Source organism: Chiloscyllium punctatum, chromosome 12, assembly GCF_047496795.1.
Source record: "Chiloscyllium punctatum isolate Juve2018m chromosome 12, sChiPun1.3, whole genome shotgun sequence".
NCBI classification, from domain to species: Eukaryota; Metazoa; Chordata; class Chondrichthyes; order Orectolobiformes; family Hemiscylliidae; genus Chiloscyllium; species Chiloscyllium punctatum.
The window spans coordinates 2,990,217-3,016,911 of NC_092750.1; the positions used below are offsets into that span (position 1 = coordinate 2,990,217).

The 26,695-nt window shown below is 43.2% G+C and overlaps 1 protein-coding gene across 3 annotated transcripts in view; it reads right to left on the bottom strand.

Annotated features, from left to right (window-relative positions):
- Positions 1-238: 238 nt before the first annotated feature.
- The window catches only part of LOC140483553 (zinc finger protein ZXDC-like), a 30,717-nt gene continuing 4,260 nt past the window's right edge, over positions 239-26,695 (bottom strand). The window contains exons 2-10 of one of the 3 annotated variants that reach the window (XM_072581761.1): positions 24,515-24,667; positions 23,967-24,045; positions 23,220-23,350; positions 22,063-22,233; positions 20,664-21,334; positions 16,427-16,511; positions 13,023-13,192; positions 4,518-4,618; positions 239-2,060 (exon numbers count right to left, since the gene is read on the bottom strand). In XM_072581761.1, the coding sequence (XP_072437862.1) occupies positions 4,553-4,618; positions 13,023-13,192; positions 16,427-16,511; positions 20,664-21,334; positions 22,063-22,233; positions 23,220-23,350; positions 23,967-24,045; positions 24,515-24,667 (1,526 nt within the window). In that variant the 3' untranslated portion in view covers positions 239-2,060; positions 4,518-4,552. Of the gene's footprint in view, positions 2,061-4,517; positions 4,619-4,681; positions 4,784-13,022; positions 13,193-16,426; positions 16,512-20,663; positions 21,335-22,062; positions 22,234-23,219; positions 23,351-23,966; positions 24,046-24,514; positions 24,668-26,695 lie in introns of all 3 variants that reach the window. The other 2 variants (XM_072581758.1, XM_072581759.1) reach the window with 2 other exon arrangements.

A 26,695-nucleotide genomic window follows, 5' to 3' on the forward strand; every position in this document is an offset into this window, starting at 1 on the left:
AGCTTACTTCTTGACATGAATTAAAAACGGAAATGTAATTCTCAAATTGCATTACTTCGGGCCAGCCTCATATATGGAACAGTGAATCTAATCAAAGGATCGATAAGTGGATGTTATAACTACCAGAGAGAAAAAGCAGGAATAATTAAAATACACTGTTGAAGCTTTCAGAGTCAGTAGCTTATTTTGCAATAAATGCTTCCCTGCCAACCCAGGGACAATAAGTGGAGACAAGTGCCAAAATTCCATTTATTTTTAATATAAATCTGCTGCCTTACATGTGATGGGGCCACATTGCTTCAATCTTTAATGCAGACAAGAACTGTAGGAAGTTTTGTTAATTTTCAAAATCTTAAGCATTAACCAGACCATTAGGTTAAGGAGTTTTAACACGAAGTTGTACACAGAGCATACACTGTCTGTACACAAATTGTACAATTAGGCACCTTGTTCATTAGTGGGGGAGGGATTGTCCTCTCCCTTTCCCAAAGGTTTCATTGTAAAGTTAAAAGTTATCTGAATCCATTTCTATCTTCACTGAGATTTAACACTCAGCAAATGCACAACCCAGTAAAAACTAATTCCCCCCCCAAAATTTCACTGCCCCAACACGGTGTGTAATTTACGTAAAGGCAGTAGAAATGAGTGCAAATTCGACCATTTCTGCTCTCTCAAAATCTCCTCTCAACAAATATTCTTTAGAAATGTAAAAAAGAATAAATAAATATACATACTGTACAATATAAAAACATTTAAAATATACATATTTAAACTTCAGTTAAGGAGACGAGGTTTGTGGTGACTCAGCTGCCACAGCTAAAAGTTTGTTTTCCCTGACAAACTGACCAAAGAACAAAGTATGATGAGACAGATTTTAGACACTCCCTAGATTCACTCACCCAAGAGACAGACTTCAGACACACTCCTCAGCCTCATTCACCCAGAGGAGTGACTTCAGACACACTCCCTGGACTTACTCATCCAGGAGGCCAGACTTTAGACACACTCCCCAGACTCTCACACAGGGGACAGACATTAGACATACTCCCTAAACTCACACCCAGAAGATGATGCAGGCGTTCTTGCACAACCCATTCTCAGTCAACCTCAGGATTCCAAATACTCACTCACTCTCTTGCTATTCCCATTTTTAGAACACGATGCGGGATTCCTCCAATCTGGATCCCAGAGGAAGCTCAGCAATTTCTTACCTTCAACATCTCTGCAGTGAGATCAAGGAACAAGGCTCTGTTATCTTGTGCACACTATGGTACAGTTATGTCATTTAGAGATTTGACAGCTCAGTTTGGAACAGCAGCAATCAGATACTATCCAGTAAGTTTTATTGAGATGCTATATTCTATCCCAAACTAAACCCTGGCCACCCTCTTTAAGGCAGATGTAGAGGAAATATAAAAGTCCAATGCACGAGTCTCAATTAGAGACCACAGTTCAGCCTTGTCACCTTCACAGCTACACCTGTAGAACCCACTCATGTTTGGAAAAGGGGGGAATTTTTATTTAGGTGAAGGGCACTAATGATTTACAGGAGCCCCCCCCCCCAACTGAGTGAAATGTGTTCAAACTATACAGCCCTCTTAAAATTAGAATTGCAGTCTTTCCCAGAAGGTGTCTTTGCAAAGCAGGAAGCATTAACCAGAGTCATTCAATGTGCCAAGTCTTTCTCTTGTTCCTCCAGCAGATAATCCCCATTCCAAGAATTCTAAAATGTAAAGTTTGTATATCAGCTCCCAGATTCTAGGTGTGGAGCCTCAGCCTGTGATGTTGAGGAAATTGCACTTCCATTAGTGCAGTCAAACCCTATGTCCAATTGAGCAATTTCCAACATCAAGCCACCCCACAAAGTCCAGATCCACAAGGTGAACCACCCAGCTCCTGGGCTTTGTCTGACTCTGTAGAAAGTGCAAATTTTATCAGCTAGAACGGAACCAGTGTGTTAGTTTGCCTAAGTCTTGTCACTCCAAGTCCTGAAGGTTTATAGTGCTGCCAGTAAACTGGGAACCGTTAGCGCTGTCATCTTCAGCTGATGGATGAGGCTCCTGTAAAGACAAAATGAAGCATTAGTTACTGACAGTAATCCTATACCTAAATAAAAACACAGTTATAAAACACCTCACTGAACATGTTAGAGCTCCTGTAGTCACAATAGAAAGCAGAGGACCACCAGCACAAACATCTTGAAACTTATGAAGGGGTTAGATAAGAGGAATATAAAGGAAATGGCTCTACCTCTGAGGAATTGAAAATGAAGGATCATAAATATAAGACAGTCAATAAATAATTTTAAATACTATTGAACATAATAAACCAACAGGGAATTCAGTATTTACTTATTTACCGAGAGACTGGAACTCACTGTAACACAGTGTGGTCAAGATGAATGGCACTGATACATTTAAGAAAGAGGCTAGATTAGCAGAAAACGTGGAAAGGAACAGAAAGGATACACAGAGTGTGAGAAGAACATAATACATGGAGCATAGACAGTAGCTATTTCTGCCAACTCCAGCAGGATGCTACCACTTGACTCACATTCCCCTCCTCTCCCTTGTCAGCCTCTAGAACATCCCAGTCTCCTCCTCAATCATTCCCAACACCTGCAAAACACCTTTCCTTGCAACTGTAGAAGGTACAACACTTGTCCATTTACTTCCTCCTTCCTCACTGTCCAAGGCCCCTGACACACCTTCCAGGTGATGCAGTGATTTATCCAACTTCACGCAATCTAATCTACTGTTCTTGCTACTCATAATGTGGTCTCCTCTTTGCTGTGAGATGAAACAGATTGGGTGACCACTCTGCAGAACACCTACGTCTCATCTGTAAAAAGACTCGGGCTTCCAGCTGCCTGCCACTATAACACCCCACCCTGTTCCCTGGCCAGCGTCTCGGTCTCAGGCTTGCTGCAGTGCTCCAACAAAGCTCATTGCAAGCTGGAAAAACAGCACCTCATTTTCCACATGGGCGTCCTGCAGCATTTGGGGCTCGGTATTGAGTTTGGGGCCTGAACACCTTCTTCTATGTCCTTGACCCATCTCCACCCTGCAGGCCCTGCCATCACATGGGCTGTTACAAAAACCAGCCCATTGTCTGCCACTAATGGTCTCCAATGGAATCTACTGATTCTAGGCTGACCTTTACTCATTCCTTTGTCTGTCCAACTGTTTCTCTCTCTCTCTCTGGACTTCATCTCCACCCATCCTTTACTCCTCACCCCTCCCCAACCCCATCTTCAGTACATATCCCAAACTTTTCCTACCTATAATCAGTTCTGAAGGGTCACTGGACCTGAAAATGTTAACTCTGCTTTCTCTCCTCAGATGCAGAGTTTCTACAGCAATTTCTTGTATAGTTTCATTCTGAAATAACAAGTCAACTCATTCAGCTGTACCAAACAGGAATAAAACACATGACAAAAGCATAGCTAGACCTGTCAACCCTGCAAATTCCTCTCCTTCTTTTAATGGAGAAGGTTCCATAAACACCCCACCTTCAAACATGGGGGAGTCCAGCACAGAGCAAGGCCAAATAATTTGCAACAGTTTTCATCCAGACGTACCAAATGGATGATCCACTGCGGCTTCCTCCTGAGCTCCTCCCTGGTAGAAATGCCAGTGTTTAGTCAATCGGATTTGCATCATGGGATACCAAGAGCGAGCTGAATGTACTGAATACAATAACAGCCCTGGATCTTGGCTCTATCTGGCTGCAGTGTGGAAGGGTTGTACTGACAAACTGATTAAGCTGTTCCAGTACAGATATAATACTAGCATCGCTAACAAAGTTCTTAGTTCTTAGGGGTAAACGAATCAAAGGAAGTAAGTGGGAACAGAGTACTATGATGGATGATCAGCCGGGATTACAATAAATCATGGAGTTGGCTCACGGGGCCAAATGGCCTTCTCTGGTCCCTACGTTTATACTTCAATGTAATGTGGAAAATTGCCCAGGTAGGTCCTTTTAATTAAAAAAAAGGAGAAATCAGTCTAACCAATTACTATGTCATCATTCATGCTCTGTCTGGATTCACAAAGGGACACTTGGTTCATTACAGTCTGGACTGAAACACCAAAAAAAACCACAAGAGCTGAATTCCAGGGGTGAGGTACAAGTGATAGCATTAGACAGCAAGGTACCACCTGACAGAGTGTAGCATCAAGGGTCCCTCACAAACTAGAGACAATGAGATTGGGGGGGGGGGGGGAGGGAATGTAAATGAAGCACGGCCTTGTGATTTCAGCAGTGATGGGCTTCTATTGTTAAAACACAAAGGCTAAAATCAACAAAGGTAATAAAGTCTGGATCAGAGTGCAGTGTGACTGCAAATCTTGAAGCTATTTTAAAAGATAGTCAGGATTCAACAACAAACAGGGCGTGGAGATTAACGAGCTTACAGAAGAGCAGTTTCAGAATCAGATATTACAATACTGATGGCCTTTTGGCTCACTGTGCTCTTTGTGCTGACTATTTGATTGGTCCCAGTCCTCTGCACTTGCCTCTTGGCTGTGCACATTTTCCTTGGAGTATTTACTCAATCCTCTTGAATGATAATACGGAGTATGTTCACTTTCAGCACCATGTCTCTCCAGTAACCTCTCTGTGATAAAGGGGAGTAATCCAAGAAGAGATTTTATTAGCTAATTCCTTTGCAGGGGAGTACCTGGAGAATATTAACAGGAAGATCAACGGTGAGCTGTGAATGGGATGTTGGAGACTGTGCTGAAAGCTGGAAAGCCAGATCCCCATCGCTCGATGGATCATCCTTAAAAAAGATTTAATAACGTTAATAAATCAGAAGATACAAACAAACTGAATGTGGCCATTCAGCCCATTCATCAAAAACAATCCCTACAATCAATGAATTCTGAAACAATGGCGGGTTTTTGTCTCTCTAACTGTAAATGGCGGGTCCCAGCAACAATCCTAGATTTTGCCCATCCTCAACTTAAAATGGTATCCCACTGTTAAATAAATGTTGACCAAAGGCAACAGCCACTCCTCCAGAACAGGTAGTTGTCCTATAACATCACATTTCTGAAACATGATTTGGGACACAATTTGAACATTGCAGACTATTTATTGAAAGGTTTTTACTCTTTTACAAAAAAACCCAAAAAGTTAGAAAGCTACAAAAATGCAGAAAAGTAGAAACGATACCACATTATTATATTACAGTAATATTAATAAACTACTGACTACTCTTCAGGATACAATCGTCGCATATTTACTCAACTTAGGTTAAGTTAAAATAAACTCAAATTAAATGAAATAGTATTAAATTAAATTACAATCCAATTAAATTACATGACACGACTCCACTCACTGCACCTCCACTGAAGCTCCCGTCCACGGGAGTAACAATTATTATACCTGTATTTACTAGGCCTCCCAGGGTCCTCGGACCACCATATACGGCCCTCGCGGCTATATGAAGGCCCTAATCAGTACCACCAATAGATCCATGTCTATGTAATTTAGAAATGGCCGCCATGTCTTGTAAACTTGCTGTTCCATGGTGTACCATACTCGTCAGACAATCTTGGGGGGGGGATGTGCTCCATCACAAGTCTGCACCACCCCGCAAGATCTAGAGGTTTTTCTGATATCCAGCTCATTAGAATGTTCTTCCTCGCACAGTGTGTAAGAATATTAAATAACCTCTCCCTGTGCTCACCCAGAGAGGGCAGATTTGCCAGTCCCAAACGATGTGATACCGGATCTGCCTTAACTTCAATTCCCAGGATTGTCTCCAGCTCATTCACTAGGGCACCCCAGTATCCATGAATCTTGTAGCGGGATCAAAAGCAGTGTGTGAGGGTGCGTATACTGATATTACATTTGGGACATTCCAGAGAAGATCCTTCCTTAAACATCGCTAACCTCTGCAGTGCGATACGGGCCCTGTGAAGGATCTTCAATCGCATCGTCTGTGCTTTACTGCATATTTCTTTACATTCCCCATATATCCTCCCATGTTTCCAATGAGATTTCTGCCCATAACTCCTGAGTCCACATCCCATGGAGTCTCTCCATAGTCCCCAAGGCGTTCCCTCTCTGCAGATGGTATATGATACTAACTAAGAGAGAGTCCCCACATCGGAGCACTGCTCTCTCTATATCCAACTTGGAGGGCTGGCCCAAGAATGTGGTCTTCTTCTGTGTGTAATCCCTAACCTGGAAGTATCAGAAAAGGTCCCTATTAGGAATCCTGTATTTCTGACATAACTGGTTAAAAGACATCAAGACCTCTCCCTCAAATAAATCCCCCAAACAGCAGATCCTCTTATCCTCCCATGCTCTAAAGCCAGAGTCCAGTGACCCTGGTCTAAATCCTGGAGCTCCCACTAATGGGGTGAATGGTGAAGTCTTAAGCAAACTGCACTCACCCTGCTGCATTATCCTCCACGTTTTCACTGTATTTATGATAATCAGGCTCTCACAGGGCTAGGCCACAGGTCTCACCTTGTCCATAAACAGTACGTTGGTGAGGGGACATCTCGTCTCAACATCCAGCCATATCGACCTAGAGTCCTTATGCACCCAGTCACCCCCATATGACAGAAGGGCACCTGTTTGGTAGCTCTTCAGATCTGGGAGGTCCAGCCCCCCGCCCCCTCATATCCAATGGAAGATGCAGCTTGGTAGATTTAATTAGGGGGTGCCTGCGGCACCAAATAAAGGATCCAAGCCAACCGGTAAACCTCTGCAACACCTGTCCGAGTAACCACAACGGGAGCATCCTCATTGGATATAACAACCGAGGAAGAACATTCATTTTAATCAGGGTATACGGCCTAGCCATGATATGGGTAGCCCCTCCCACCGCTGCAAGTCCTGCGTTACTCTCTCAAACAATTGTACAAAGTTAGCCCTGTATAGCTGACGGAATGTAGGGGTCATAAAAATTCCCAGATGGAGAAAACTGTTCTGCCACCCCCAAAAAAGAAACTGCATTCCGTCCTCTAGCTCTAGCACTTCCACCAATCCCCCCCACGGGCATGACTTCCAACTTTGCAATATTTACCCTGTATGACAAAAAACACTGCAGAATTACTTAGTTTTTTATATTAGCTGGGGTACGGACTTTTCCGGGTTAGCTGGAAACAGAAGGACATCATCCACAAAAAGAGTAATTTTTGTGTTTTCCAATTCCCACTTTTGGGCCACTATTTTAGGTTCCTTCTGGATGGTCTCACCAACGGCTCAATTACCAAGGTAAACAGCAACAGCAAGAGAGGACATCCCTGTCAGCTGCCTTGCCCCACAATAAAATTATTTGATTTGACACCATTCCAGATAACTGCTACCTCGGGGTCTCTCTATATAACTGCCACCTACCTGGCGAAGGATCCCCTAGACCAAAGCAATCTCGAAGATCAAAGGGATATGACCATTCCATCCGATCAAAAGCCTTCTCTGCATTCACATTCAGGGAGACCACCAAGCTTGGAATCAATCTCTGCTGACACACTTGCACTATGTTCAATACCCACGTGAAATTGTAGGAAGAACTGCAGCCATTGATAAAACCCATCTGGTCTTCTCTTATAATAAAAGGCAACACCTTTTCCAACCTCACAGGCAGCACCTTTGATAAAATTTTGAAGTCTACACTCAACAACGAGATGGATCTGTATGACACGCAATCCTTGGGGTCTTTCCCTTTCTTTAAAATAAGGGAGATATTAGCCTCCCTAAGAGAGGGCGGAAGGCAGTCTTGGCTATATGAATGAATATACATCTCCAGAAGTGGTTCAGCTAACATGTGTAAACTCCTTGTAAAATTCACTCAGGAACCCATCTGGACCGGGTGCCTTGCCACCTTTTGCACCTCTTGTATTGTCAGAGGTGCATTGAAAAGGGAAGCCCAGGTTTCCAAAAAAGAACCATCCCCACAGCCCTCCAACCGGTATAACTCTGCACAGAATTCCCAAAATCTGTCATTAATCTTTTTCAGTTCGCAAGTGATGTGGTGAATTCACTCCCCAGTCGACAGAATGGACTGTGAAGCATTTTTCTTCCTAGCCAGATAAGCCAGGTATCTACCTGGTTTATCCCCATATTCAAACAGCCTTTACTTTGCAAAGGAGACCCTGCCCTTTGCCTCTTGTATGAGCACTGAGTCCAGAGCAGCCTGGAGAGCCGTGACCCACTATAACATAACCACGATGGTCTGGTATAATATACAGACTCGGCTGCCTTCAGCCAGATATCAAGCATCAGCTGTTGCTCCCCTCTCTGCCTCTTTCTCTTTGTTGAGGATGAAATAATCAGACCCCTTAAATACGCCTTGGTGGTCTCCCAAAGCACTGATGGATTATTGCAATACCCCAAATGATGTCCCAAAAAGCCCTGAACTCCCTTGTAATGTACTGTACAAAGTTGCCATCCCTCAACAGTAACAGATCCATGCACCAGTACAGTGTATCTGCTCCACTACCCTTGGTCATAACATCCTAGTACACTGCTGTATGGTTAGAAATAGTTATGCTCCCAATCCTGCAGGCCCCAACACTAAGTCCAATCAAACCAACAGAACAAAGAACAAATCAATTCTTGTGTAGCATTTGTGTGGGTTAGAGTAAAAGGTAAAATCCCCCCCCATTAGGGTGGAGACACCTTCACACATCCACTAGCCCCAACTGCTTACACAAGTCCATTAACTGTCTAGACTGCAGAGGTGTACCCGTCAGACTTCTTGGTATCCAGTTTACCCCAGGGTCCATGAGACAATTAAAGTCTTCCCCTATAATCGTATGGTGTACCTCAAGAGCCATTTAGAAATGGCGTCAACTAAAAATTTGAGAGGGTGTGCTGGGAGACAGTAAACGTTCAGGATGCCATAATCTTCTCCGTGATCTGACCCAGACCTGCGCATCACGATCCGGTGGGCCCGCTCCACACTCATCCAACCCAACTCGCTCTCCAGCCCCAGCAACTCTGGGAGCCACTTCTCCAGGAACTCAGCCAGCTTCCTGCCTTTCTCGCACGCTGGAAGACCCACGACACGTACGGTTTTTTCGCTGATCTCAATTTGACGTCGTCAACCTGTTCCAGCAAGACCCAAACCTGGCCTCCCAAGGTTCGGATCTGCCCCTCAGAGTTCTCCATCACGATCTCCGATCTCCGCGGTCCTTTGCTCAACCGCTTCTACGTGTCGACCTAATGACTGAACCTCCTGCTCATGATTTTTCAGCATGGCAGAAATTGGTTCCAGCACCGTTTTAGTTTTTTCTCGGAGTTTCATGAACTCAGAGAGTAGATGCTGCTGCTCCACCGAGCTCACAGGCACCATGACGGGAGTCAAAGCAGCGGCTGCGGGTGCACCTGACGTAGTGAGGGAGTGCTTTGCCTGACATGCTCCTCTTGCTCCTTTCCCTTGTAGCCTTCATTTTGACTCCCAAGCCTCCAAATTCAAATTGAAAAGGTTCTAGGTGTTCTGCCTGCTTTACACTGACAATATTTCTTCGGGATGGTGGTGGTGTGTGGGGGGGTGGGGGCAGCACATAGCCCAACACAGCAGACTTTTTACACTGCCACCATCTTGAGTCTCCTCGACTGTCTTAAGAAAGTGATTTTCCATTCGCTCTTACGTGATTCCCATCCCTAACAATAGGCGTTGCGGGGGGTGGAAGACTGGACTCCGTGTTGGCATCACATGATCAGTCAGCTCAAATGCTTTCTGGTGAAGAGCTTCATAAAAGGTACAATGCTGTAGTCAGTGATTTTAGTGTTAAATTTACTGTATTACTTCATTAAAATGTGATTGAAAATTTTATTTTGACTGTGCTATGGTTTGTGTTAGGCTAACTACTATTTTTGTTTTGATTTTTACTCTTGGTAGTTCGCCCCCTAACCCGGGTTTTCCCCATGGGCCCTATTAGTTCTATTATGATATTTTCTGTAACATAAGGTCGCATGGAAACACAACTTGTGTGTGATTGGAGAACCACAAGATTCTTGTTGCCATTAGACTTAACACATCGAACAATATATGCATCAGCCTGGGCCGTTCTGGCTGATCTGATGACCCGTGGCCATAACCACTCATTTGATGGTCTTTCAAAGCCTTTCATACAGTTGCAACCTTCCATTCCATCTCCCTTGTCATCCTCTATTTCAGTAAGAGAGCTCCCCTGTGAAAAGCCTCTCTTCACTGCTGTCTGTCCATGGTTCAAGAATCCTGTTAACACAACAACTGGTGCAAATAAACTCAACATTTTCAACTAAAACACTGAACCTCAAGAGTACCTGACTGAAATCAGTCACTGCTCAAAAACAACAGCATCAAGAGGAACACCTGAACCATTCAAAGGGAGATCCTGCTCCCCACAGGCAGCAAGCTTCCAAAAAGCTCATTAAAAATCTGTCGTAGACATGTGGCTGACTACCCTGAGCCTGTCATATTGTGAAGTCAAGGTACTGTCACAATATGGTTATATATTACATAAGGAAAGGCTAACTGAAGTTTCAACATTATTGCCACCTTATCAAAATGGCAGAACCTAATGCTCATTAATTCTGGAGACACATTCTGACATTTTACTCAGTCTCTGTGGGAGTGCAGACATTCTTCAAGTTCACCTCTTGGATCAGTCTAAGACTGGAGCACATCAGGCAGTAATGATGCAGGGCACTGGTGAGATCAATGTGGAATACTATGCACAGCGTCGGGCCTCTTATTTAAGGATGGACGTAAATGCACTGGAAGCATTTCAAACAATTACTAGACTAATGGAATAGATGGTTTGTCTTACACGGAAAGGTTAGACAGGCTTGGATTGTATCGGCTGGAGTTTAGAAGAGTAAGAGGCAGCTTATTTGAATTTCCCAATCCTTTGCTTTGACCATCTGTTCACTCAACAGCCCCAGGCCCCACAGAGACTTTTCTTTGCCCTTATCCTGACACAATTCACACAGGCAGGCAATGCCCCCCTCTTCCTCATAAATATCATCAACCTCCTAAAACAATTTCAACTGCTTTGGCTCAACATTTCTGCCCAGCCATCAACCAATCATGGATTCTCAACACAAGTCTCCAAACAGCTCCACTTTTACTTCTACCGGCCGTAATCACCTTCAAACTCCCTCAGTCCAATCCCTATCTAAACTAATTATCCAGTTACAGTAGAATTAATCTGATGCCTGCCTGGGAGCATGACAACATACAAACAAACACAGTAGTGCCATAATTTTTGGAATATTCCTAAATACTTGCTGTACTTGAAGATCCCTCTACATTGCAGTCTTCTATCATCTCTCTTCTAGACTAGGCCATTTATTGCCCAGGGCAAGTAAGAGTCAACCACATTGCTGTGGGTCTGCAGTCACATAGTAAGGACAGCAATTTGTCTCCCTGAAGGACAGTAGTGAGTAAGATCACAGTTTCCAACAATCGACAGAAGTTCTCTTAATTCCAGACTTCTATCTGCCATGGTGGGATGTGAACACTCCCTCTCTGGATAAATTTACTAGTGATATCACAAGGCCATCGCCTCCCAACTGAATGCCTTTTGAAATAAACTCATCAGCTAAGCTTCTACAACCTTCTGGGCTACAGAATTCCAAATATTCACAAGTCTCCAGTGATGAGATTTCTGATGACTGATTATCCCCTAATGCTGAGGTAGGACTCCATTTCTCAGTAGAAGAAACAGACATTCAGTATCTATCAGTATCTATCCTGTCAAGCATCTTCAGAATCATGCCCTTTTCAATTCAAACACTTATTTGTCTAAACTCCAGAGAATGGAAGAGCAATTTAAACAGCCTCTCATCACAGAACGCCGCTCATTCCAACAATCAATGCAGCGAATCTTTATTGCACCACCACAGATTTAACATCCATATAAATGTAGACACAAACCATCAAGTATCCAGGTACAGTCTCACCAAAGACCATAAGACAGAGGAGCAGAAATGCGCCATTCAGTCCACCAAGTCTGCACCACCATTAAACTAGATCATGGCTGACCTGATCATCTTTAACTCCACTTTCCTGCCTTTTCCCCATTACCCTCGGTTCCCCTACTGATTAAAAACCTGTCTATCTTGACCTTGAATTTACTAACGATCCAGCCTCTACAGTCCTCTGCAGCAAAGAATTCTACAGGTTCATTATCCCTGAGAGATACATACTTGTTCTAACTGGGTGACCCTCCCACTCTGGGATTGCACCCTCTGGTCCTAGACTCTCCCACTAAGGGAAGAATAAAATTCATACATACCCTGTCAAACCTTCAAAAAATCTTGAACATTTTGATTAGGTCTGCTCTAATTCTTCTAAACTTCAATGATTACAGGTCCAACCTACTAACCTCTCTTTATAAAACACTCTCTCCATACCCAGTATCAATCTAGTGAACCTGCTATGGACTGCCTCCAATGCCAGCATATCTTTCCATAGATAAGGGGACCAAAACTAACACCATTTTCTAGGTTCACTCTAACTAGTGATTTATGTACGAGAACTCCCACTTTCATCTGCGCTAGAGCTTTCTGACATCTTTCTCCATTTAACTAAGATTCAGCTCCTCTATTCTTCCTGACAAAATGCACTACCCCACATTATATTCTATCTGCCAAGTTTTTGTCCACTTGCTTACCCTGTGTATATCCCTCTGCAGACTGCATGGCATCCCCACTACCTGCTGTACCACCCACTTTTTACACAATCCACAAACTTAGTGACAGTACATTCAGTTCCCCATCCAACTTATTAATACACATTATAATTATGATTCTAGCTGTAATCCTGCAGCACTCCACTAGTCACTGGCTACCGCTCTGAAAATGCTTTCCCTTACTCCTACTGTTTTTTATTAGCCCTATACAATTGTGGCAAGACATCCTTACTCTTGTATTAAAATATCTTTGTAATAAAGCTCAGCATAAGATTATATTTTAAATAAATATACAAACTGCTGTAGTTAAGACTTCCAAAAGTGGAGACTTCCATAAAATAGGTCTTTAGACCAAGCTCAGCAACTGGGAACTCCTACCTGCAATAGCTGGGTCTGGACATAGGGAGCTCCCGTTGTTGGGTCACGGATTGTCAAACCACCAGCAGGCAATATAACGTTCCCAAAGCGACTGTTCTGGCTCACAGCAGCAGATGGAGTCGCCTGTCCCCTGTTAGTTTTCTTACTTTGTCCAGCACTGTTTACATTCTCTTAAAATGGGAGAAGAAAGAAATTGGTGAGTTAGCACTCAGGGAGCAGGCAATTGGAAGGAGAAAATAGCTAACTGCATACTCCTCACAGAGCTTTACACCATGCCTCTCTTACATCTCTTGATCCAACATGCTTTAATGAAAAACTAATCAGAACTCTAGAAATCCCCCCTTGAAAGAACCAAATTTTTTTCTTTTGTACAAGATTTCATTTAGAACCTATTTCTTTGATGAAGCTTTTGATCATTGTCAATGGTATCTCTAAGTTAACCAGGGTCTTTTAAAAATTAGTTTGTGGTATGTGAGCATCGTTAGCTGAACCAACACTTATTGCCTACCCCTAGTTGCTTCTGAAGAAGTGGTGGTGAGCTGCCTTCCTGAACTGCTGAAGTCCATGGTCCAGTTGAGTTTCTGGTTATGCCCCAGGATGTTGATAGTGGAGGATTTGATGATGGTCATGCCACTGAATATCAAGGGCGATCCCTTCACTCTGAGGCTGTGCCCTCGGGTCCTAGTCTCTCCTACTGGTGGAACCATCTTCTCCATATCCACTCTATCCAGGCCTCTTGGTATTGTGTAAATTTCAATGAAATTCTCCCAATATGCTTCTAAACTCCAGCAAGTACAAACCCAGAGTCTTCAACTACTCCTCACATGACAAGCCCTGCATCCCTGGGGTCATTCTTGTAAACTTCCTCGAGACCCTCTCCAATGCCAGCACATCCTTCCTTGGATACGGGACCCAAAGCTGCTCACAATATTCAAAATGCTCTCTGACCAAAGCCTTCAACAGTTTCAGTAGAACATCACTGCCTTGTATTCTGGCCCTCTCATAATGAATGCTAACATTGCATTTACCTTCCTCATTGCCAAATGAACCTGCTTGTTAACCGGAAGAGAATCCTAAACTAGTCTTACAACATGGGGTAAACCCTTCTGCTAATTCGAACGAGAAACACAGAGAAGCTCACTTTGCGCTGCAATCTGTTAATATTCGAGAGGCAAAGAACTATTCCAAATATCACTATTTAAAGGAAAAATTAACAATTTTATTCTTTAAGTCCAAAAGAGAACATTAGACAACAACCATTTACAACTCCTTTCTCTTAAACCTATCTTTTACCTCCCACTTGACAATACTGGTTCGATAAAAACCCCATTAAAATTTGCAAAAGAAAAATCACATTTCAAAACCAGCCAGCAGGGTCGATTCTCCTCTGTAGATTTTCCTGGGTTGTCTTTTCTTCAGTCTTCTGCCGCACAAATTTCTCACGGACAGGTACCTTTCAGACAGCTATTCTGCCACCAGACTGCTTGACTGTTCTCCCCAACCGTTCAAAACACCTGATTTTACATACCCCCAAAAACATCGGACCATCTCATTGTGATGTCATCCAAAACAGTAAAATTCAAATTCAACTGGATTTTGGTGTCTGAGGCATAATTTAAACTGATTGGCTGCATTTGAATTAGTTGTGTACCATGTCAATGCAGCTCCAGCTTTTTATTTCACAACCATGTTACATTTTTAAATTGTTCAGCACAATGTGCCAGCCAGAAGTTTCAGCTCCCTTAAAGGTACAGTACACGTCTACAACTTCATAACACCAGGAATCCCAGATTCTTTTGTGTTTCAGATTTCCAAAGTCTTTCCCCATTTGGAAGAAAAGTGTCTATTTCCCATGCTAACCTTTTTTTTAAACTATTTCAGCTCTGTGGCAACAATTAAAGTATCTGTATCTAGGTACCCAGTAACCAAGATGCCTCAGAGAGGTGACATTACAAACTTTTCACTACACTCATTCAAGTATCTGTGACAATAAAGGCTATTCCACTTATCAAAATGCATAACCTCACACTTTCACACATTATATTCAAACTGTCACAATCTCCTAGCCTGCCCAAGTCCTTCTGCAGCCTCTCCGCTTCTTCAACAGTACCTGCCCCTCTACCTATCTACAAACATAGCAACAATTCCTCCAGTTCCTTTGTCCAGATCATTTATGTACAATGCAAACAATTATGGTCCCAAAACTGACCCATACAGAACTCCATAAGCCACTGCCTGCCATCCGGAAACAGACACCTTTATCCCCACTCTCTGTCTCCTGCCAATCAGCCAATCCTTTATCCATACCAGTACCTTACCCCTAACACCATGGGCTCTTATTTTGTTTAGTAGCCTCTTGTGCAGCACCTTATCAAAGGCCTTCTGCAAGTCCAAATAAATCACACCCAAAAGCTCTCTTTTGTCTAACTTGCTCGTTACATCTTCTAAGAATTCGAACAGATTCATCAGGCATGCCCTCACCCTGATGATAAGCTGACTTGGCTCCATTCTCCCATGCACTCCCAATTACAGTGCAACCTCATCCTTAATAATGGACTTTAAAATCTTATCAATGACTGAGGTCAGGCTCATTGCTCTATAATTTCCTGTCTTCTGCCACCCTTCCTTCTTAAACGAGCAATATACTAGCTAGTTTCCCAGACATCTGAGATCCTCTTTGACTTCAGTGACTCCTGAAAGATCACCACAATCTCCTCAGCTGTTCCCTTTAGAATTCTGGGGTGTAGTCCATCTGATGCCGCACTTGGTTAAATGCAGCCGTAATGTCAAGGGCAGCCACTCTCAGCTCACCCCTGGAGTTCAGCTCTTTAGTCCATGTTTCGACCAAGGCTGCAATGAATAGCCTCGGCTATAATGAATAGCCAACTGAGCATCCTGGGGCACTTTACCACTTTATGACAGTTAAGTAATGCACTTAATGCATTAAAATATCCCATGGCTATCATATCTGTTCAGGTTGGGGGGTGTGGGTGAGAAAAGTAGGGTTCTGGGAAAGTCAGAGTTCTCTCGTGTACCCATGTCTACATTTATCAGTCAGTCTAGATGACTGAATATCACATATGCATTGCTGTCGAAGAGACTTTCCGTTGTGTTAATTGACTGCTCCATTTCGATGTGATAATAGTAACCACTGGAAAAGATTCAGAGACATTCTAAGGTGTGAAAGGCACTCTCTGAATATGCCTTGCCTCAGTAAAGTGGAGTCACCTCGTGCAGTTGACTAATTTACAGTACAATCAGCATTTCCAATAACATAACACCTTGCTACCAGACAATGGATATGATGGTGGGAGAGTACAATAAAGCTGTAACCAATCCCAGATGTGGAAATGGTGACACACTCCTCACTTCCTCACAGTTTACTTTGAAAGAGCAGTCCTTACCCATGTTACCTCCGGCTCCTTTCTGCTTCTTCTTCTTAGCAAGCTGTATAGCCCTGTAATCTGTCCGAGCCGATCCCCCACTTTCCTACATAATATTTTAATCATTAGTAGGTTTAAAGCAAACAGGACAATATGTGCAGATAGTCGTAATAAACACTCATTCAAGCAAAGACAAATGTTGTGTTGTAAAACAGCTTCTAATACTACAGTCCCATAATATCAGAATTGTTTTAGTTCCTATGCTTCTTCAGGCACTCTTGTTTGCATTCCTAATGTTGTGGGTTCAAACCCCATTACAGACACAAAGCACAGGAAAACTGCAAGGTTATTTATTTTTGAGCCTGTTCTGTCATTCAGTGAAATCATAGCTATTTTATGACAACCATCATATTTAGGCCATATCCCTCAAAACCTTTGGTTCATTAGAAAAAACATCTATCAATCTCACCTTCAAAGCATCAATTGCTGTGACTGGAGCTATGAGGAGAGGCTGAATAAGCTGGGGTTTTTTCCACTGGAGTGTCGGAGGCTGAGAGGTGGCTTTATAGAGGTTAATAAAATCATGAGGGGCGTGGATAGGATAAATAGACAAGATCTTTTCCCCAGATGTGGGGAGAGTCCAAGACTAGAGGGCACAGGTTTGAAGTGAGAGGGGTGACGTTTTCATGCAGAAGGTGGTGTGTGTGTGTGGAATGAGCTGCCAGAGGAAGTGGTGGAGATGGGCACAATTACAATATTTAAGAGGCATCTGGATGGGTATATGAATAGGAAGGGTTTAGAGGGATATGGACCATATGCTAGCAAGTGGGACTAGGTCAGATTAGGATGTCTGGTCAACACGGATGAGTTGAACTCAAGGATCTGTCTCCATGCTGTGAGACTCTAACTGCCTTGTGAAGAGAGTTCCAAATTTATTCAAATAAATTTGCGAGGATACAGGGATAGCACAGGGAATGGGATTGATTGGATTTCCCCACAGCAAGCCATCATGGGCTCAGCTGGTTGAACAGCCAGCTTGCATCTGCCAATTCATTGCATGCAGTTATTTCACTTCTCTCTGCTTGAGCTGTTACTGATTTCCGTAAATGTGTGAAAGTCTGGTTACCAATTCTCCTTTAATTGGGAACAGGTTTCTTATCCATTGACCAAAATTTCTCAATTTTGAACACATCCTGTCAACAACTCCTGCATTTCCTTGTTGTGGTTCTGTTCGCCGAGCTGGGAATTTGTGTTGCAGACGTTTCGTCCCCTGTCTAGGTGACATCCTCAGTGCTTGGGAGCCTCCTGTGAAGCGCGTCTGTGATGTTTTCTCCGGCATTTATAGTGGCTTGTCTCTGCCGCTTCCAGTTGTCAGTTCCAGCTGTCTGTTGCAGTGGTCGGTATATTGGGTCCAGGTCGATGTGCTTATTGATTGAATCTGTGGATGAGTGCCATGCCTCCAGGAATTCCCTGGCTGTTCTCTGTTTGGCTTGTCCTATAATAGTAGTGTTGTCCCAGTCGAATTCATGTTGCTTGTCATCTGCGTGTGTGGCTACTAAGGATAGCTGGTCGTGTTGTTTCGTGGCTAGTTGGGGTTCATGGATACGGATCGCTAACTGTCTTCCTGTTTGTCCTATGTAGTGTTTTGTGCAGTCCTTGTATGGGATTTTGTACACTACATTGTTTTGCTCATGCTGGGTATCGGGTCCTTCGTTCTGGTGAGTTGTTGTCTGAGAGTGGCTGTTGGTTTGTGTGCTGTTATGAGTCCTAGTGGTCACAGTAGTCTGGCTGTCAGTTCAGAAATGTTCTTGATGTATGTCTTGATGCAACTTGTTTTGTGTATGCTGGGGTGGTTGCTTTCGTAGTTCCTGTACAGGAAAGCCACACACACAGACCAAGTCCTGAACTACGAAAGCAACCACCCCAACACACACATGTTGCATCAAGACACGATTCAAAAGGGCCACAACACACTGCAGTACATCAGAACTGCAAAAAGAGGAAGAGGAACACCTATACAATGTATTCACCAAAAACGGATACCCTCGCAATTTCATCAACAGATGCCTAAGGGAAAGACAACGGAACGAGGACATGCCACAACCCAAAGGACTAGCCACACCATACATCAAGAGCATTTCTGAAATGACAGCCAGACCACTGCGGCCACTCGGACTCATAACAGCACACAAACCAACAGCCACTCTCAGACAACAACTCACCAGAACGAAGGACCCGATACCCAGCATGAGCAAAACCAATGTAGTGTAAAAAATCCCATGCAAGGACTGCACAAAACACTACATCGGACAAACAGGAAGACAGCTAACGATCCGCATCCATGAACACCAACTAACCACGAAACGAACGACTAGCTATCCTTAGTAGCCACACACACAGATGACAAGCAACATGAATTCAACTGGGACAACACTACTATCATAGGACAAGCCAAACAGAGAACAGCCAGGGAATTCCTGGAGGCATGGCACGGCACTCATCCACAGATTCAATCAATAAGCACATCAACCTGGACCCAATATACCGACCACTGCAGCGGACAGCTGGAACCGACAACCGGAAGCAGCAGATTCAACCCACTATAAATGCCGGAGGAAAGATCACAGAAGAGCTTCACAGGAGGCTCCCAAGCACTGAGGATGTCACCTAGACAGGGGACGAAACGTCTGCAACACAAATTCCCAGCTCGGTGAACAGAACCACAACAATGAGCACCCGAGCTACAAATCTTCTCACAGACTTTGAACCTGCATTTCTTTATTTTAAGGAAAACAGTGCCAGCTTCTCCAATCTCTGCGTGGAACTGACTTTCATCACCTCTGGTAAGCATGTTCTGGTAAAAACACTTCCAAACCTTCCAACATAAGACAGCGACTCACATCTAAGGAATTCCCCTGGATTTATGACAGCTACATGGGTAAACACAGCAAAGTATTCACAGAGAAGCAAGCTTTCCTGTATCTGTTGTGGGCAAGTCTCAGTTTTATAGGATGGAAAAAGAGACCCTTTGTCCCACTGTATCTCTGCTGGTCATCAAACATATATCCACTCTCATCCCATTCACCTGCACTTGGCACACAGCCCTGAAGATGTTTGAACTGCTTATCTAAATCAATATCTGTGAGCTTTTTATCTCTACTTCCCTTTTTGGCAGTAAATTCCAGATATCCACTACCTCTGAGCAAAATAAAATGTTTCCTCAAATCCTCTCTAAACCTCCTGCTCCTTGCCTTAAAATGGTGTCCTCTGGTTATCGACCTCTCTACCAAGAAGGAAGATTTCTCCGATCTAACCTGTCTATGTCCCTCAGCACTTTGTACATGTCAATGAGACCTGCCCCTCAGCAGCCTTCTCGGTTTGAAGGAAAACAACCCCAGCATTTCCAGTCTCTGTTCACAGCTGACTCACTCCAGCCAAGACAACACCCTGGAGAATCCCTTCCACACACCCTCCAGTGCAATCACATCCCTCCTATAGTTTGACACCCAGAACTGCACATGGTATTCCAGCTGTGGTCTAACAACTGTTACATTTTTTATTCTTGTATCACTGCCTTGACTAATAAAGGCAAGTATCCCATCTGCCTTCTTAACCATCACATCCACCTGTCCTGCTCCTTTAAGAGTCTATGGACGTGTTCAGCAAGGTTCCTCTAATCCTCTATATTTCATATGGTCCTACCATTCTATGTGAACTCCCTGGCCTTGTTAGTCCTCCCAAAATGCATCACTTCACACTTTTCAGGATTAAATTCCAGTTGCCTCTGATCAGCTAGGTCATCCTCAAAGGAATTATCCTCATCATTATTAACCACATCACCAACTTGCATGTCACCTGTAAACTTACTGATCATACCTCCTACATTCACGTCTGGACCATTAATGTACACAACAAACAGCAAGGGATACAGAACCAATGTAGTATGCCACTGGACACATAAACAGTCTTCGACCACCATCCACTGCTCCCTGCCGATATGGAGTTAAGCCACAGATCAGCCATCATCTCACTTCATAGTGATAACAAGCTCAAGGGGCTAAATGGTTTACTTCTGTTCCTGCTTTAATTAAGCCTGAAGATATGTGTATAATGTAACAGCACCGAAACAGGCCATTCAGCCCAAACAAATATCACTGGCACCGATACTCCACACAAACCTTCTCTCACCCGTGGTGAATCTCATTCCATCAGCACAGATTCTAAATGATCAGTCGCCTGTAACGTGACCAATACTTACAAGGAAGGGACAGCAAGACACCATGTTTAACTCTAATTCTTTCTGTGTGCTGAAGTTGCCAGCTGCAGGGTTTAAATTGGAGAACACAAACTGAGTGACCACTTTGTTCGTCTCCTGCTGGCTCATCATATCAGATACACTCAGCATGTGCCGTTCGACTTTAGTTGGAGTCAACAATTCTGGGACATGGCTGGCCCCAAGGCTGCTGGAAGGAGTCAGGGCTCCACTGGATGACAGGCCTTGCAGATCCTGACAGCTTCCCGTAGATCTCATTGACAAGGTGCTCAGGGACCCCAGCCCCTCTGTACTGACTGGCTGTACACCTTCCAAATTCAAGCTATTTGCCTGTAAAACACCAGTAGTGAGGCCCAGAGTGCTGTCTATGGTGTGCGACATGTCTGCAGTGGCTACAATAAGAGGATCTGAGGATTGTGCCATGGCATTGCTGTTAACAGAAACTGCTCCTCCAAGACTGGATCCCACAGAAGCGGCATCGATCGTCAGGATTCCAGAGCTCACAAGTGATATGTCTGGCGAGATGCTGACCGGATTGACTGGGACAGTGGTGAAGAGTGAGGCAATGTCCACGTTGCTAAGGTCACCTTGACTCGGACTTGTCAGCTCACTGCTTGGGGTCAAGGAGCCCGTCATTTCCAATTGGGAGAATAAATCTGAAACAGAGACAATTGGCAAATCTGTCAATTCAGCGCAGACCTTATCAGTTCTATTTAAAACCAAAGAATACAAGCAAGGAAGGAGGCCTTTCAGCCCATTGTAACTGTGCTATCCATTCATCTCACTCCTTCTGTTCTTTCCCCACAGCTCATGAAATATTTCCTTTTTAACTTTTTGTCCTTTTCCCTCCCCAGGGAGTTACACCTGACTCTGCTTCTATCACCTGTCCAGGAAAGTGAATCCCAGATATCATTGCATCAGAATATTTCATTTTATAGCATGCCCTGGTTCCTTTGCTAAATGCCTATTATCTGCCGAAACCAGCTTTCTAGCAAATCATACAACTAATGCAGTGGACAGCACTTTAAACTAAACAATGTGTGTAATGACACAGAGCGAAGGCTACTTCTGAGCATTAATCTCTAGCCAACATGACAGATGTAGTCCTACCTGTCCATGCTGTGAACACTCAGGACAGCCATGGAAATGACTTCAAGATCCTTTCCTCAGGGACAGAAAAAATTGTTGATATTGCTTTTTGGAGGATCCAGAGGAGCATCCCTTTACAGTACTTCAAAATCAGCAGATTTCAATAGGTCAGTATCAGGATGTCCACTGAAACAGGCCAGTGAGAGGGTACAGTTCCTGGAATCCTGCATTGCCTAGTAGCCAATGGCACTTAGTATTACCAAAGTTTAAAGCAGAGGTGTAGAGATGACCCTACCAGAGCTGATGTTGTGCTGCTTCATCATGTGGGCCTTGATGCTGTGCTTAGAGTTGAAGAATTTGCTGCAGTTGGATAGGGGGCAGCGTGTTTTCACCTTTTCTGCGTCTTCTAGGTGCTTTTTGGAATGGATGTACAGGCTGCTACGTGCTGAGAATCGAGCTTCGCAACCTGAGCATTTAAGAAATTCACATTATGCAAAAACAATTAACCTTATGAACAAGTTAAAAAAAACATGAACAGCACAAAAACAAGTCATTCACGTGTTTATACATCACACAGGTCTCTCCTAAATTCCCTTCATATCGCCCTATTTCCTGACTGTTTATACAGTTTCTCTTTAAATGTATCAGCACAATTCACCTTAACCACACCCTGTGCTGGTGAGTGCCACATCCTCCCCACCCTCTGGATTACAGACTGCTATACCCATTTAGTGTTTACACTATTCTTGTTTTACTTCCCCTATGACTCATCACCATTGCAATTTGACTCTGATGGTTACATTTTTTCAAAAATATTATTTCCAAAATGCTTATATGCCAGATGGGGACGTTAATAAACCACACATCTGTTGTGCTACAAAGGTGATTCAAATCAATTAATTAGGAGTTGAAATTTAAATATCTGAAATAAAACTGGGGGAATAGAAGATGACAACCTGCATTTATTGAAGGGTCAGTATTTCACAATACTTAATTTGAAGTCCAGTTACTTAGGTATTAGGCAAGACATTAAGATCAGCTGTGGTGGAGCAAATAGCCAGCTCACCCCAGGCTGAAAACTGCATTTTAACCCCACTGAAGCTTCATGCCCAAAACCTACTGAGGGAGTGTGCAATGTTAGAGCTATTGTTGTTTAAATGAAATGTTAAATTAAGCCCCTTCTCAGCTCCCTTCATGTAGCTATAAAAGATTCCCCAGCTCATGCAGGAGAATTCCCTCCCCTAAATCCTTACCAATATTCAGTTCCACAGCTGCACCATCCAGACAGCTGGAGAGAATTCCATCACACACCTGTTTGAGGTCTTGCCTCTACACTTACAAGACCACTGGATATCTTTATTCAAGTTTACCAAGCACTTATTTGCTCTGTTCATTCCAAGGGACTTCAAAAACATATAGCTCCTGAACCCAGTCAGACTAGCTCAGACCTACCTTCCACGGGACAAACAAATGGCCTGGTCCCAAGGTGAGTGATGCTGTGTCCCTTCAGATGCTCCGCTCTTGTGAACGATTTTCCACAGCCATCCACAGGACAGACAAACCTCCGATCATCTTCATGGGTTCTTGAGGGAAAAACAAAAACTACAGAGCTCGGCAATTTGTGATGACAGGCTAGGAAATGACTGCACTTGATGCAGGTAACTTTCAGACCTTGGTGGAGTTCCTAACATCACACACAGTAAATGTATTAAGGCCTTAAAAGGTTGAAAGAGAAAATGGGAATTAACAAATGTGGCTAGCCAACACTAGGCTAGCAGGAGGCCATTCGGCCCACTTGCCAATGACTCAATCATGGTTGATCTGAATAGCACCTTAGAATGTTGTCAAAAGAGTAAGCGAAAACTAAGAAATTTCAGGAGTTTCAGCTTGAGATGCTGTGCATGAAATGAGAGATTTAGATCATAAAAGCGAGATTCATTTAATTTACCATGTACTAGTTGCAGGTGGATATGAGTATTTTGAAGAACTGGGAATTTCCACAGTTTCTTGGCCAAAATCATTAAAACTGACTGGCTATTATGCTGCTGTCTGTGGGTGCTTGCTATGCGCAAATTGGAGGCTTTGCAACTGTAGTATTACAGTACTAAATTTAAATTGGAAAAGTTCAGCTTTTGCATCCAGCCTGATGTAAACAAATGCCCTACAAAAACTGACACCTTTTTGGGCTTTTATTTTTACCTTTTGTGCCGTAGTAATTTTGACATGCAGGTGAATGACCAGCCACAGCCATCGAAGTCACATATGAAGGGCCTTTCACCTGCATAAGAAAGATTGTCCTTTTAAACGTCTGTGGTGCCATTTATTCCAGTTGAGCTAAAAATTTTACAGCATTCCAGCAGAGCTAAAATATAACACCCAGCAGAAATGATACAACACTGGGAAAGCATTCTCTAAATGCATCAAACTCAGAATATTTAGGAATTGTATGCGTTTTTCTGTGACCACAGGAACAACAAGAGCCTATTCAAAACAGGCTTCGGTCGGGCACATTTTCTCAAATTGAAGAAAACTGTACAAGTGGTGGCTACACAAGTAGCTCTGATGCTTTCAGTTACTAAAAGCAGGAATTCTTTTGACAGGAGATAAACATCAATCCTTACAGCTGAACAGGTTCAAAATAGTCCTGTCACCAACTGTTACCCATCATGTGATTCCCTCAGAGGCACTGGTGAAGAATACAATAAGTCAAGAGGTGAACGAGACTGTTCCATAAGTTATCATCGTACCTGTGTGACTTCTCAGGTGTATCTTCAAGCGACAGGCTTTGTCATAACGTTTGTCACAGCCTGGGAAAGAACAGGTGAAATGCTCCTGATCTCGGAAGTGGGAACGGTTGTGAGAACCAAGGGCACTGATGGTAATGAATGTCTTCTCGCAACCTACAACAGAGAATGGGTTTTGCCAAGTTTAGAATAAAACACATGTGCCATCTCTTCCTCATCATGCCACTAGCCCACATTTATCCTGCAAAAAGTATTTACTTGAATTTCTCAGTCAAACTGTATCCACACAAATGGCAATACAATCGGACATGAATGCCTGGGAGCCTGCTATGGTAGCTGGTCACAGCTGACCATCGCAATTGTTGTCTCTCTTCTTTCAGGATGCCCCTTATAGCCTATCATTTTAACTGTGCTCCATGTTAAACCGTACTCCTGGAAACGCCATGGAACAATTGCCAGGTTAAACGAGTTACATAAACACATGCTCTTGTTGAAAAACAACTCAATTTCAAGCCACCACTTAAGCAGGCCGACTGCTCTCTTAACATGAAATACAGAGGGGCTGAATGGCCTCAAATAATACAAATTTGAAAAACACTAAATGAATCATTCAGCGTCTCTCATGAGAGAAAAAGAGCTAGTGCTCCAGGTTAATGATTTATTCCAACAAAGGGTTATCGAGTTGAAATGTTACCTCGGTTTCTCTCTCCACAGATGTGGTGTATTTCTAGCGTTTAATAGCACACAGTGACATGCCACTCAACCCAACCAGTTCATGCTGGTGTTAACACTTCTCATGAACCTCCTCCCACCATTCCATCGTAATTTCCCATGCGTTCCTATTTCCTGCGTTCATCCAACTTCACCTTGAATTTTAATTCTCTATCCCAAAGAGCTATGGAAGCTTGGTTACAGAGAATGTTCAAGGCAGAAATTGTTTCTAAATTTTAAACGTATCAATGATATAGGAATAGTATGGTAAAATGACATTAAAGTAGATCATCTTTGATCTAGCTAAAGAATGAAATGGGCTTGATAGACCAAATGGCTTACTTTTGCTCCTACTTCTTACATTCCTGAGTTTCACATTCCCTATTATCTGCATCAAGATCTTTCTCCTGAATAACCCATTGAAATCATTTGTGACTATCTTCTCTTTATGATTGCTAAATTTAGTCTCTGCCCCAAGTGGAAGCCACTTCTGTCTACATGATCAAAAGAACACTGAAATATGGGATTAAATCCTTCCTGTCCTACAAACATGTCCTCTCCATTCTCATGTCCAATTATAAGTAATTTCTAGAGGAAGACCATTCAAAAGCAGAGACACCTCCATGCCAGGATGCCATCAATCCATCATGTCTACGTCAATGGTTTGAAAGAGTTGTCCAGCTCCTCTGTGTGCTTGCCCCACCTCAATATTCCCAAAAAATCTCCCCTTCAACATATATCCAACTATCTTATGGGAGAAGCTCAGTGAAACTACTGCTTTCAGCTGGGAATACTGGAACAGGAGGCCATGCAGTCCCTTCAATGTCATCACAGGTGATATGTGACATTACGTCCAATTGTTGCCTTTGCTCATAACCCTTAAGTTGACAAAATATTATCAATCTCAAAATTAAAATTACCAGAGCTACCATCAATTACCTTTTGCGAAAGACAATCCCAAAATTGTGTATGATGAAGGGCACCTAATTTCACACTTGAAAGTGTAAAAAAATTAGACGTCCTAGAATCTAATGAGCAGAATTACTTGCTATCTACTTACTTGTCCCTCTTGAGATATTGAAAACTTTATCAAATCACTCCCGAATCCTTCCAAATTCCAGAATCCCAGTTGCTCGCTACCTGTAATTAGACCTTTGCCGAGTCTCCGTAACAGTCTTGTATACACTCACTGTACATCCTCCACAGACAAATCTGTCTTTCCCAAGGTATGTTACCAAAGTAGAGATGTCCAAAATTATGGGCACAAAGGGAATTAAGGGTTATGGGAAATGGCAGGAAGGATCAGAGGCATATGTGTCACAGTTTTCTTCAACGTTACTGTTATGGACCAGACCAGACCCTGTCAAACTATTTTAAGAAGGGAGCCTAGACCCTGACTTTTTATTATTTTAAAAGTAAATGTAATGTACTGTGTTCCAGGTGCACTTTGATTGGTCAAACTACTCGATGGTA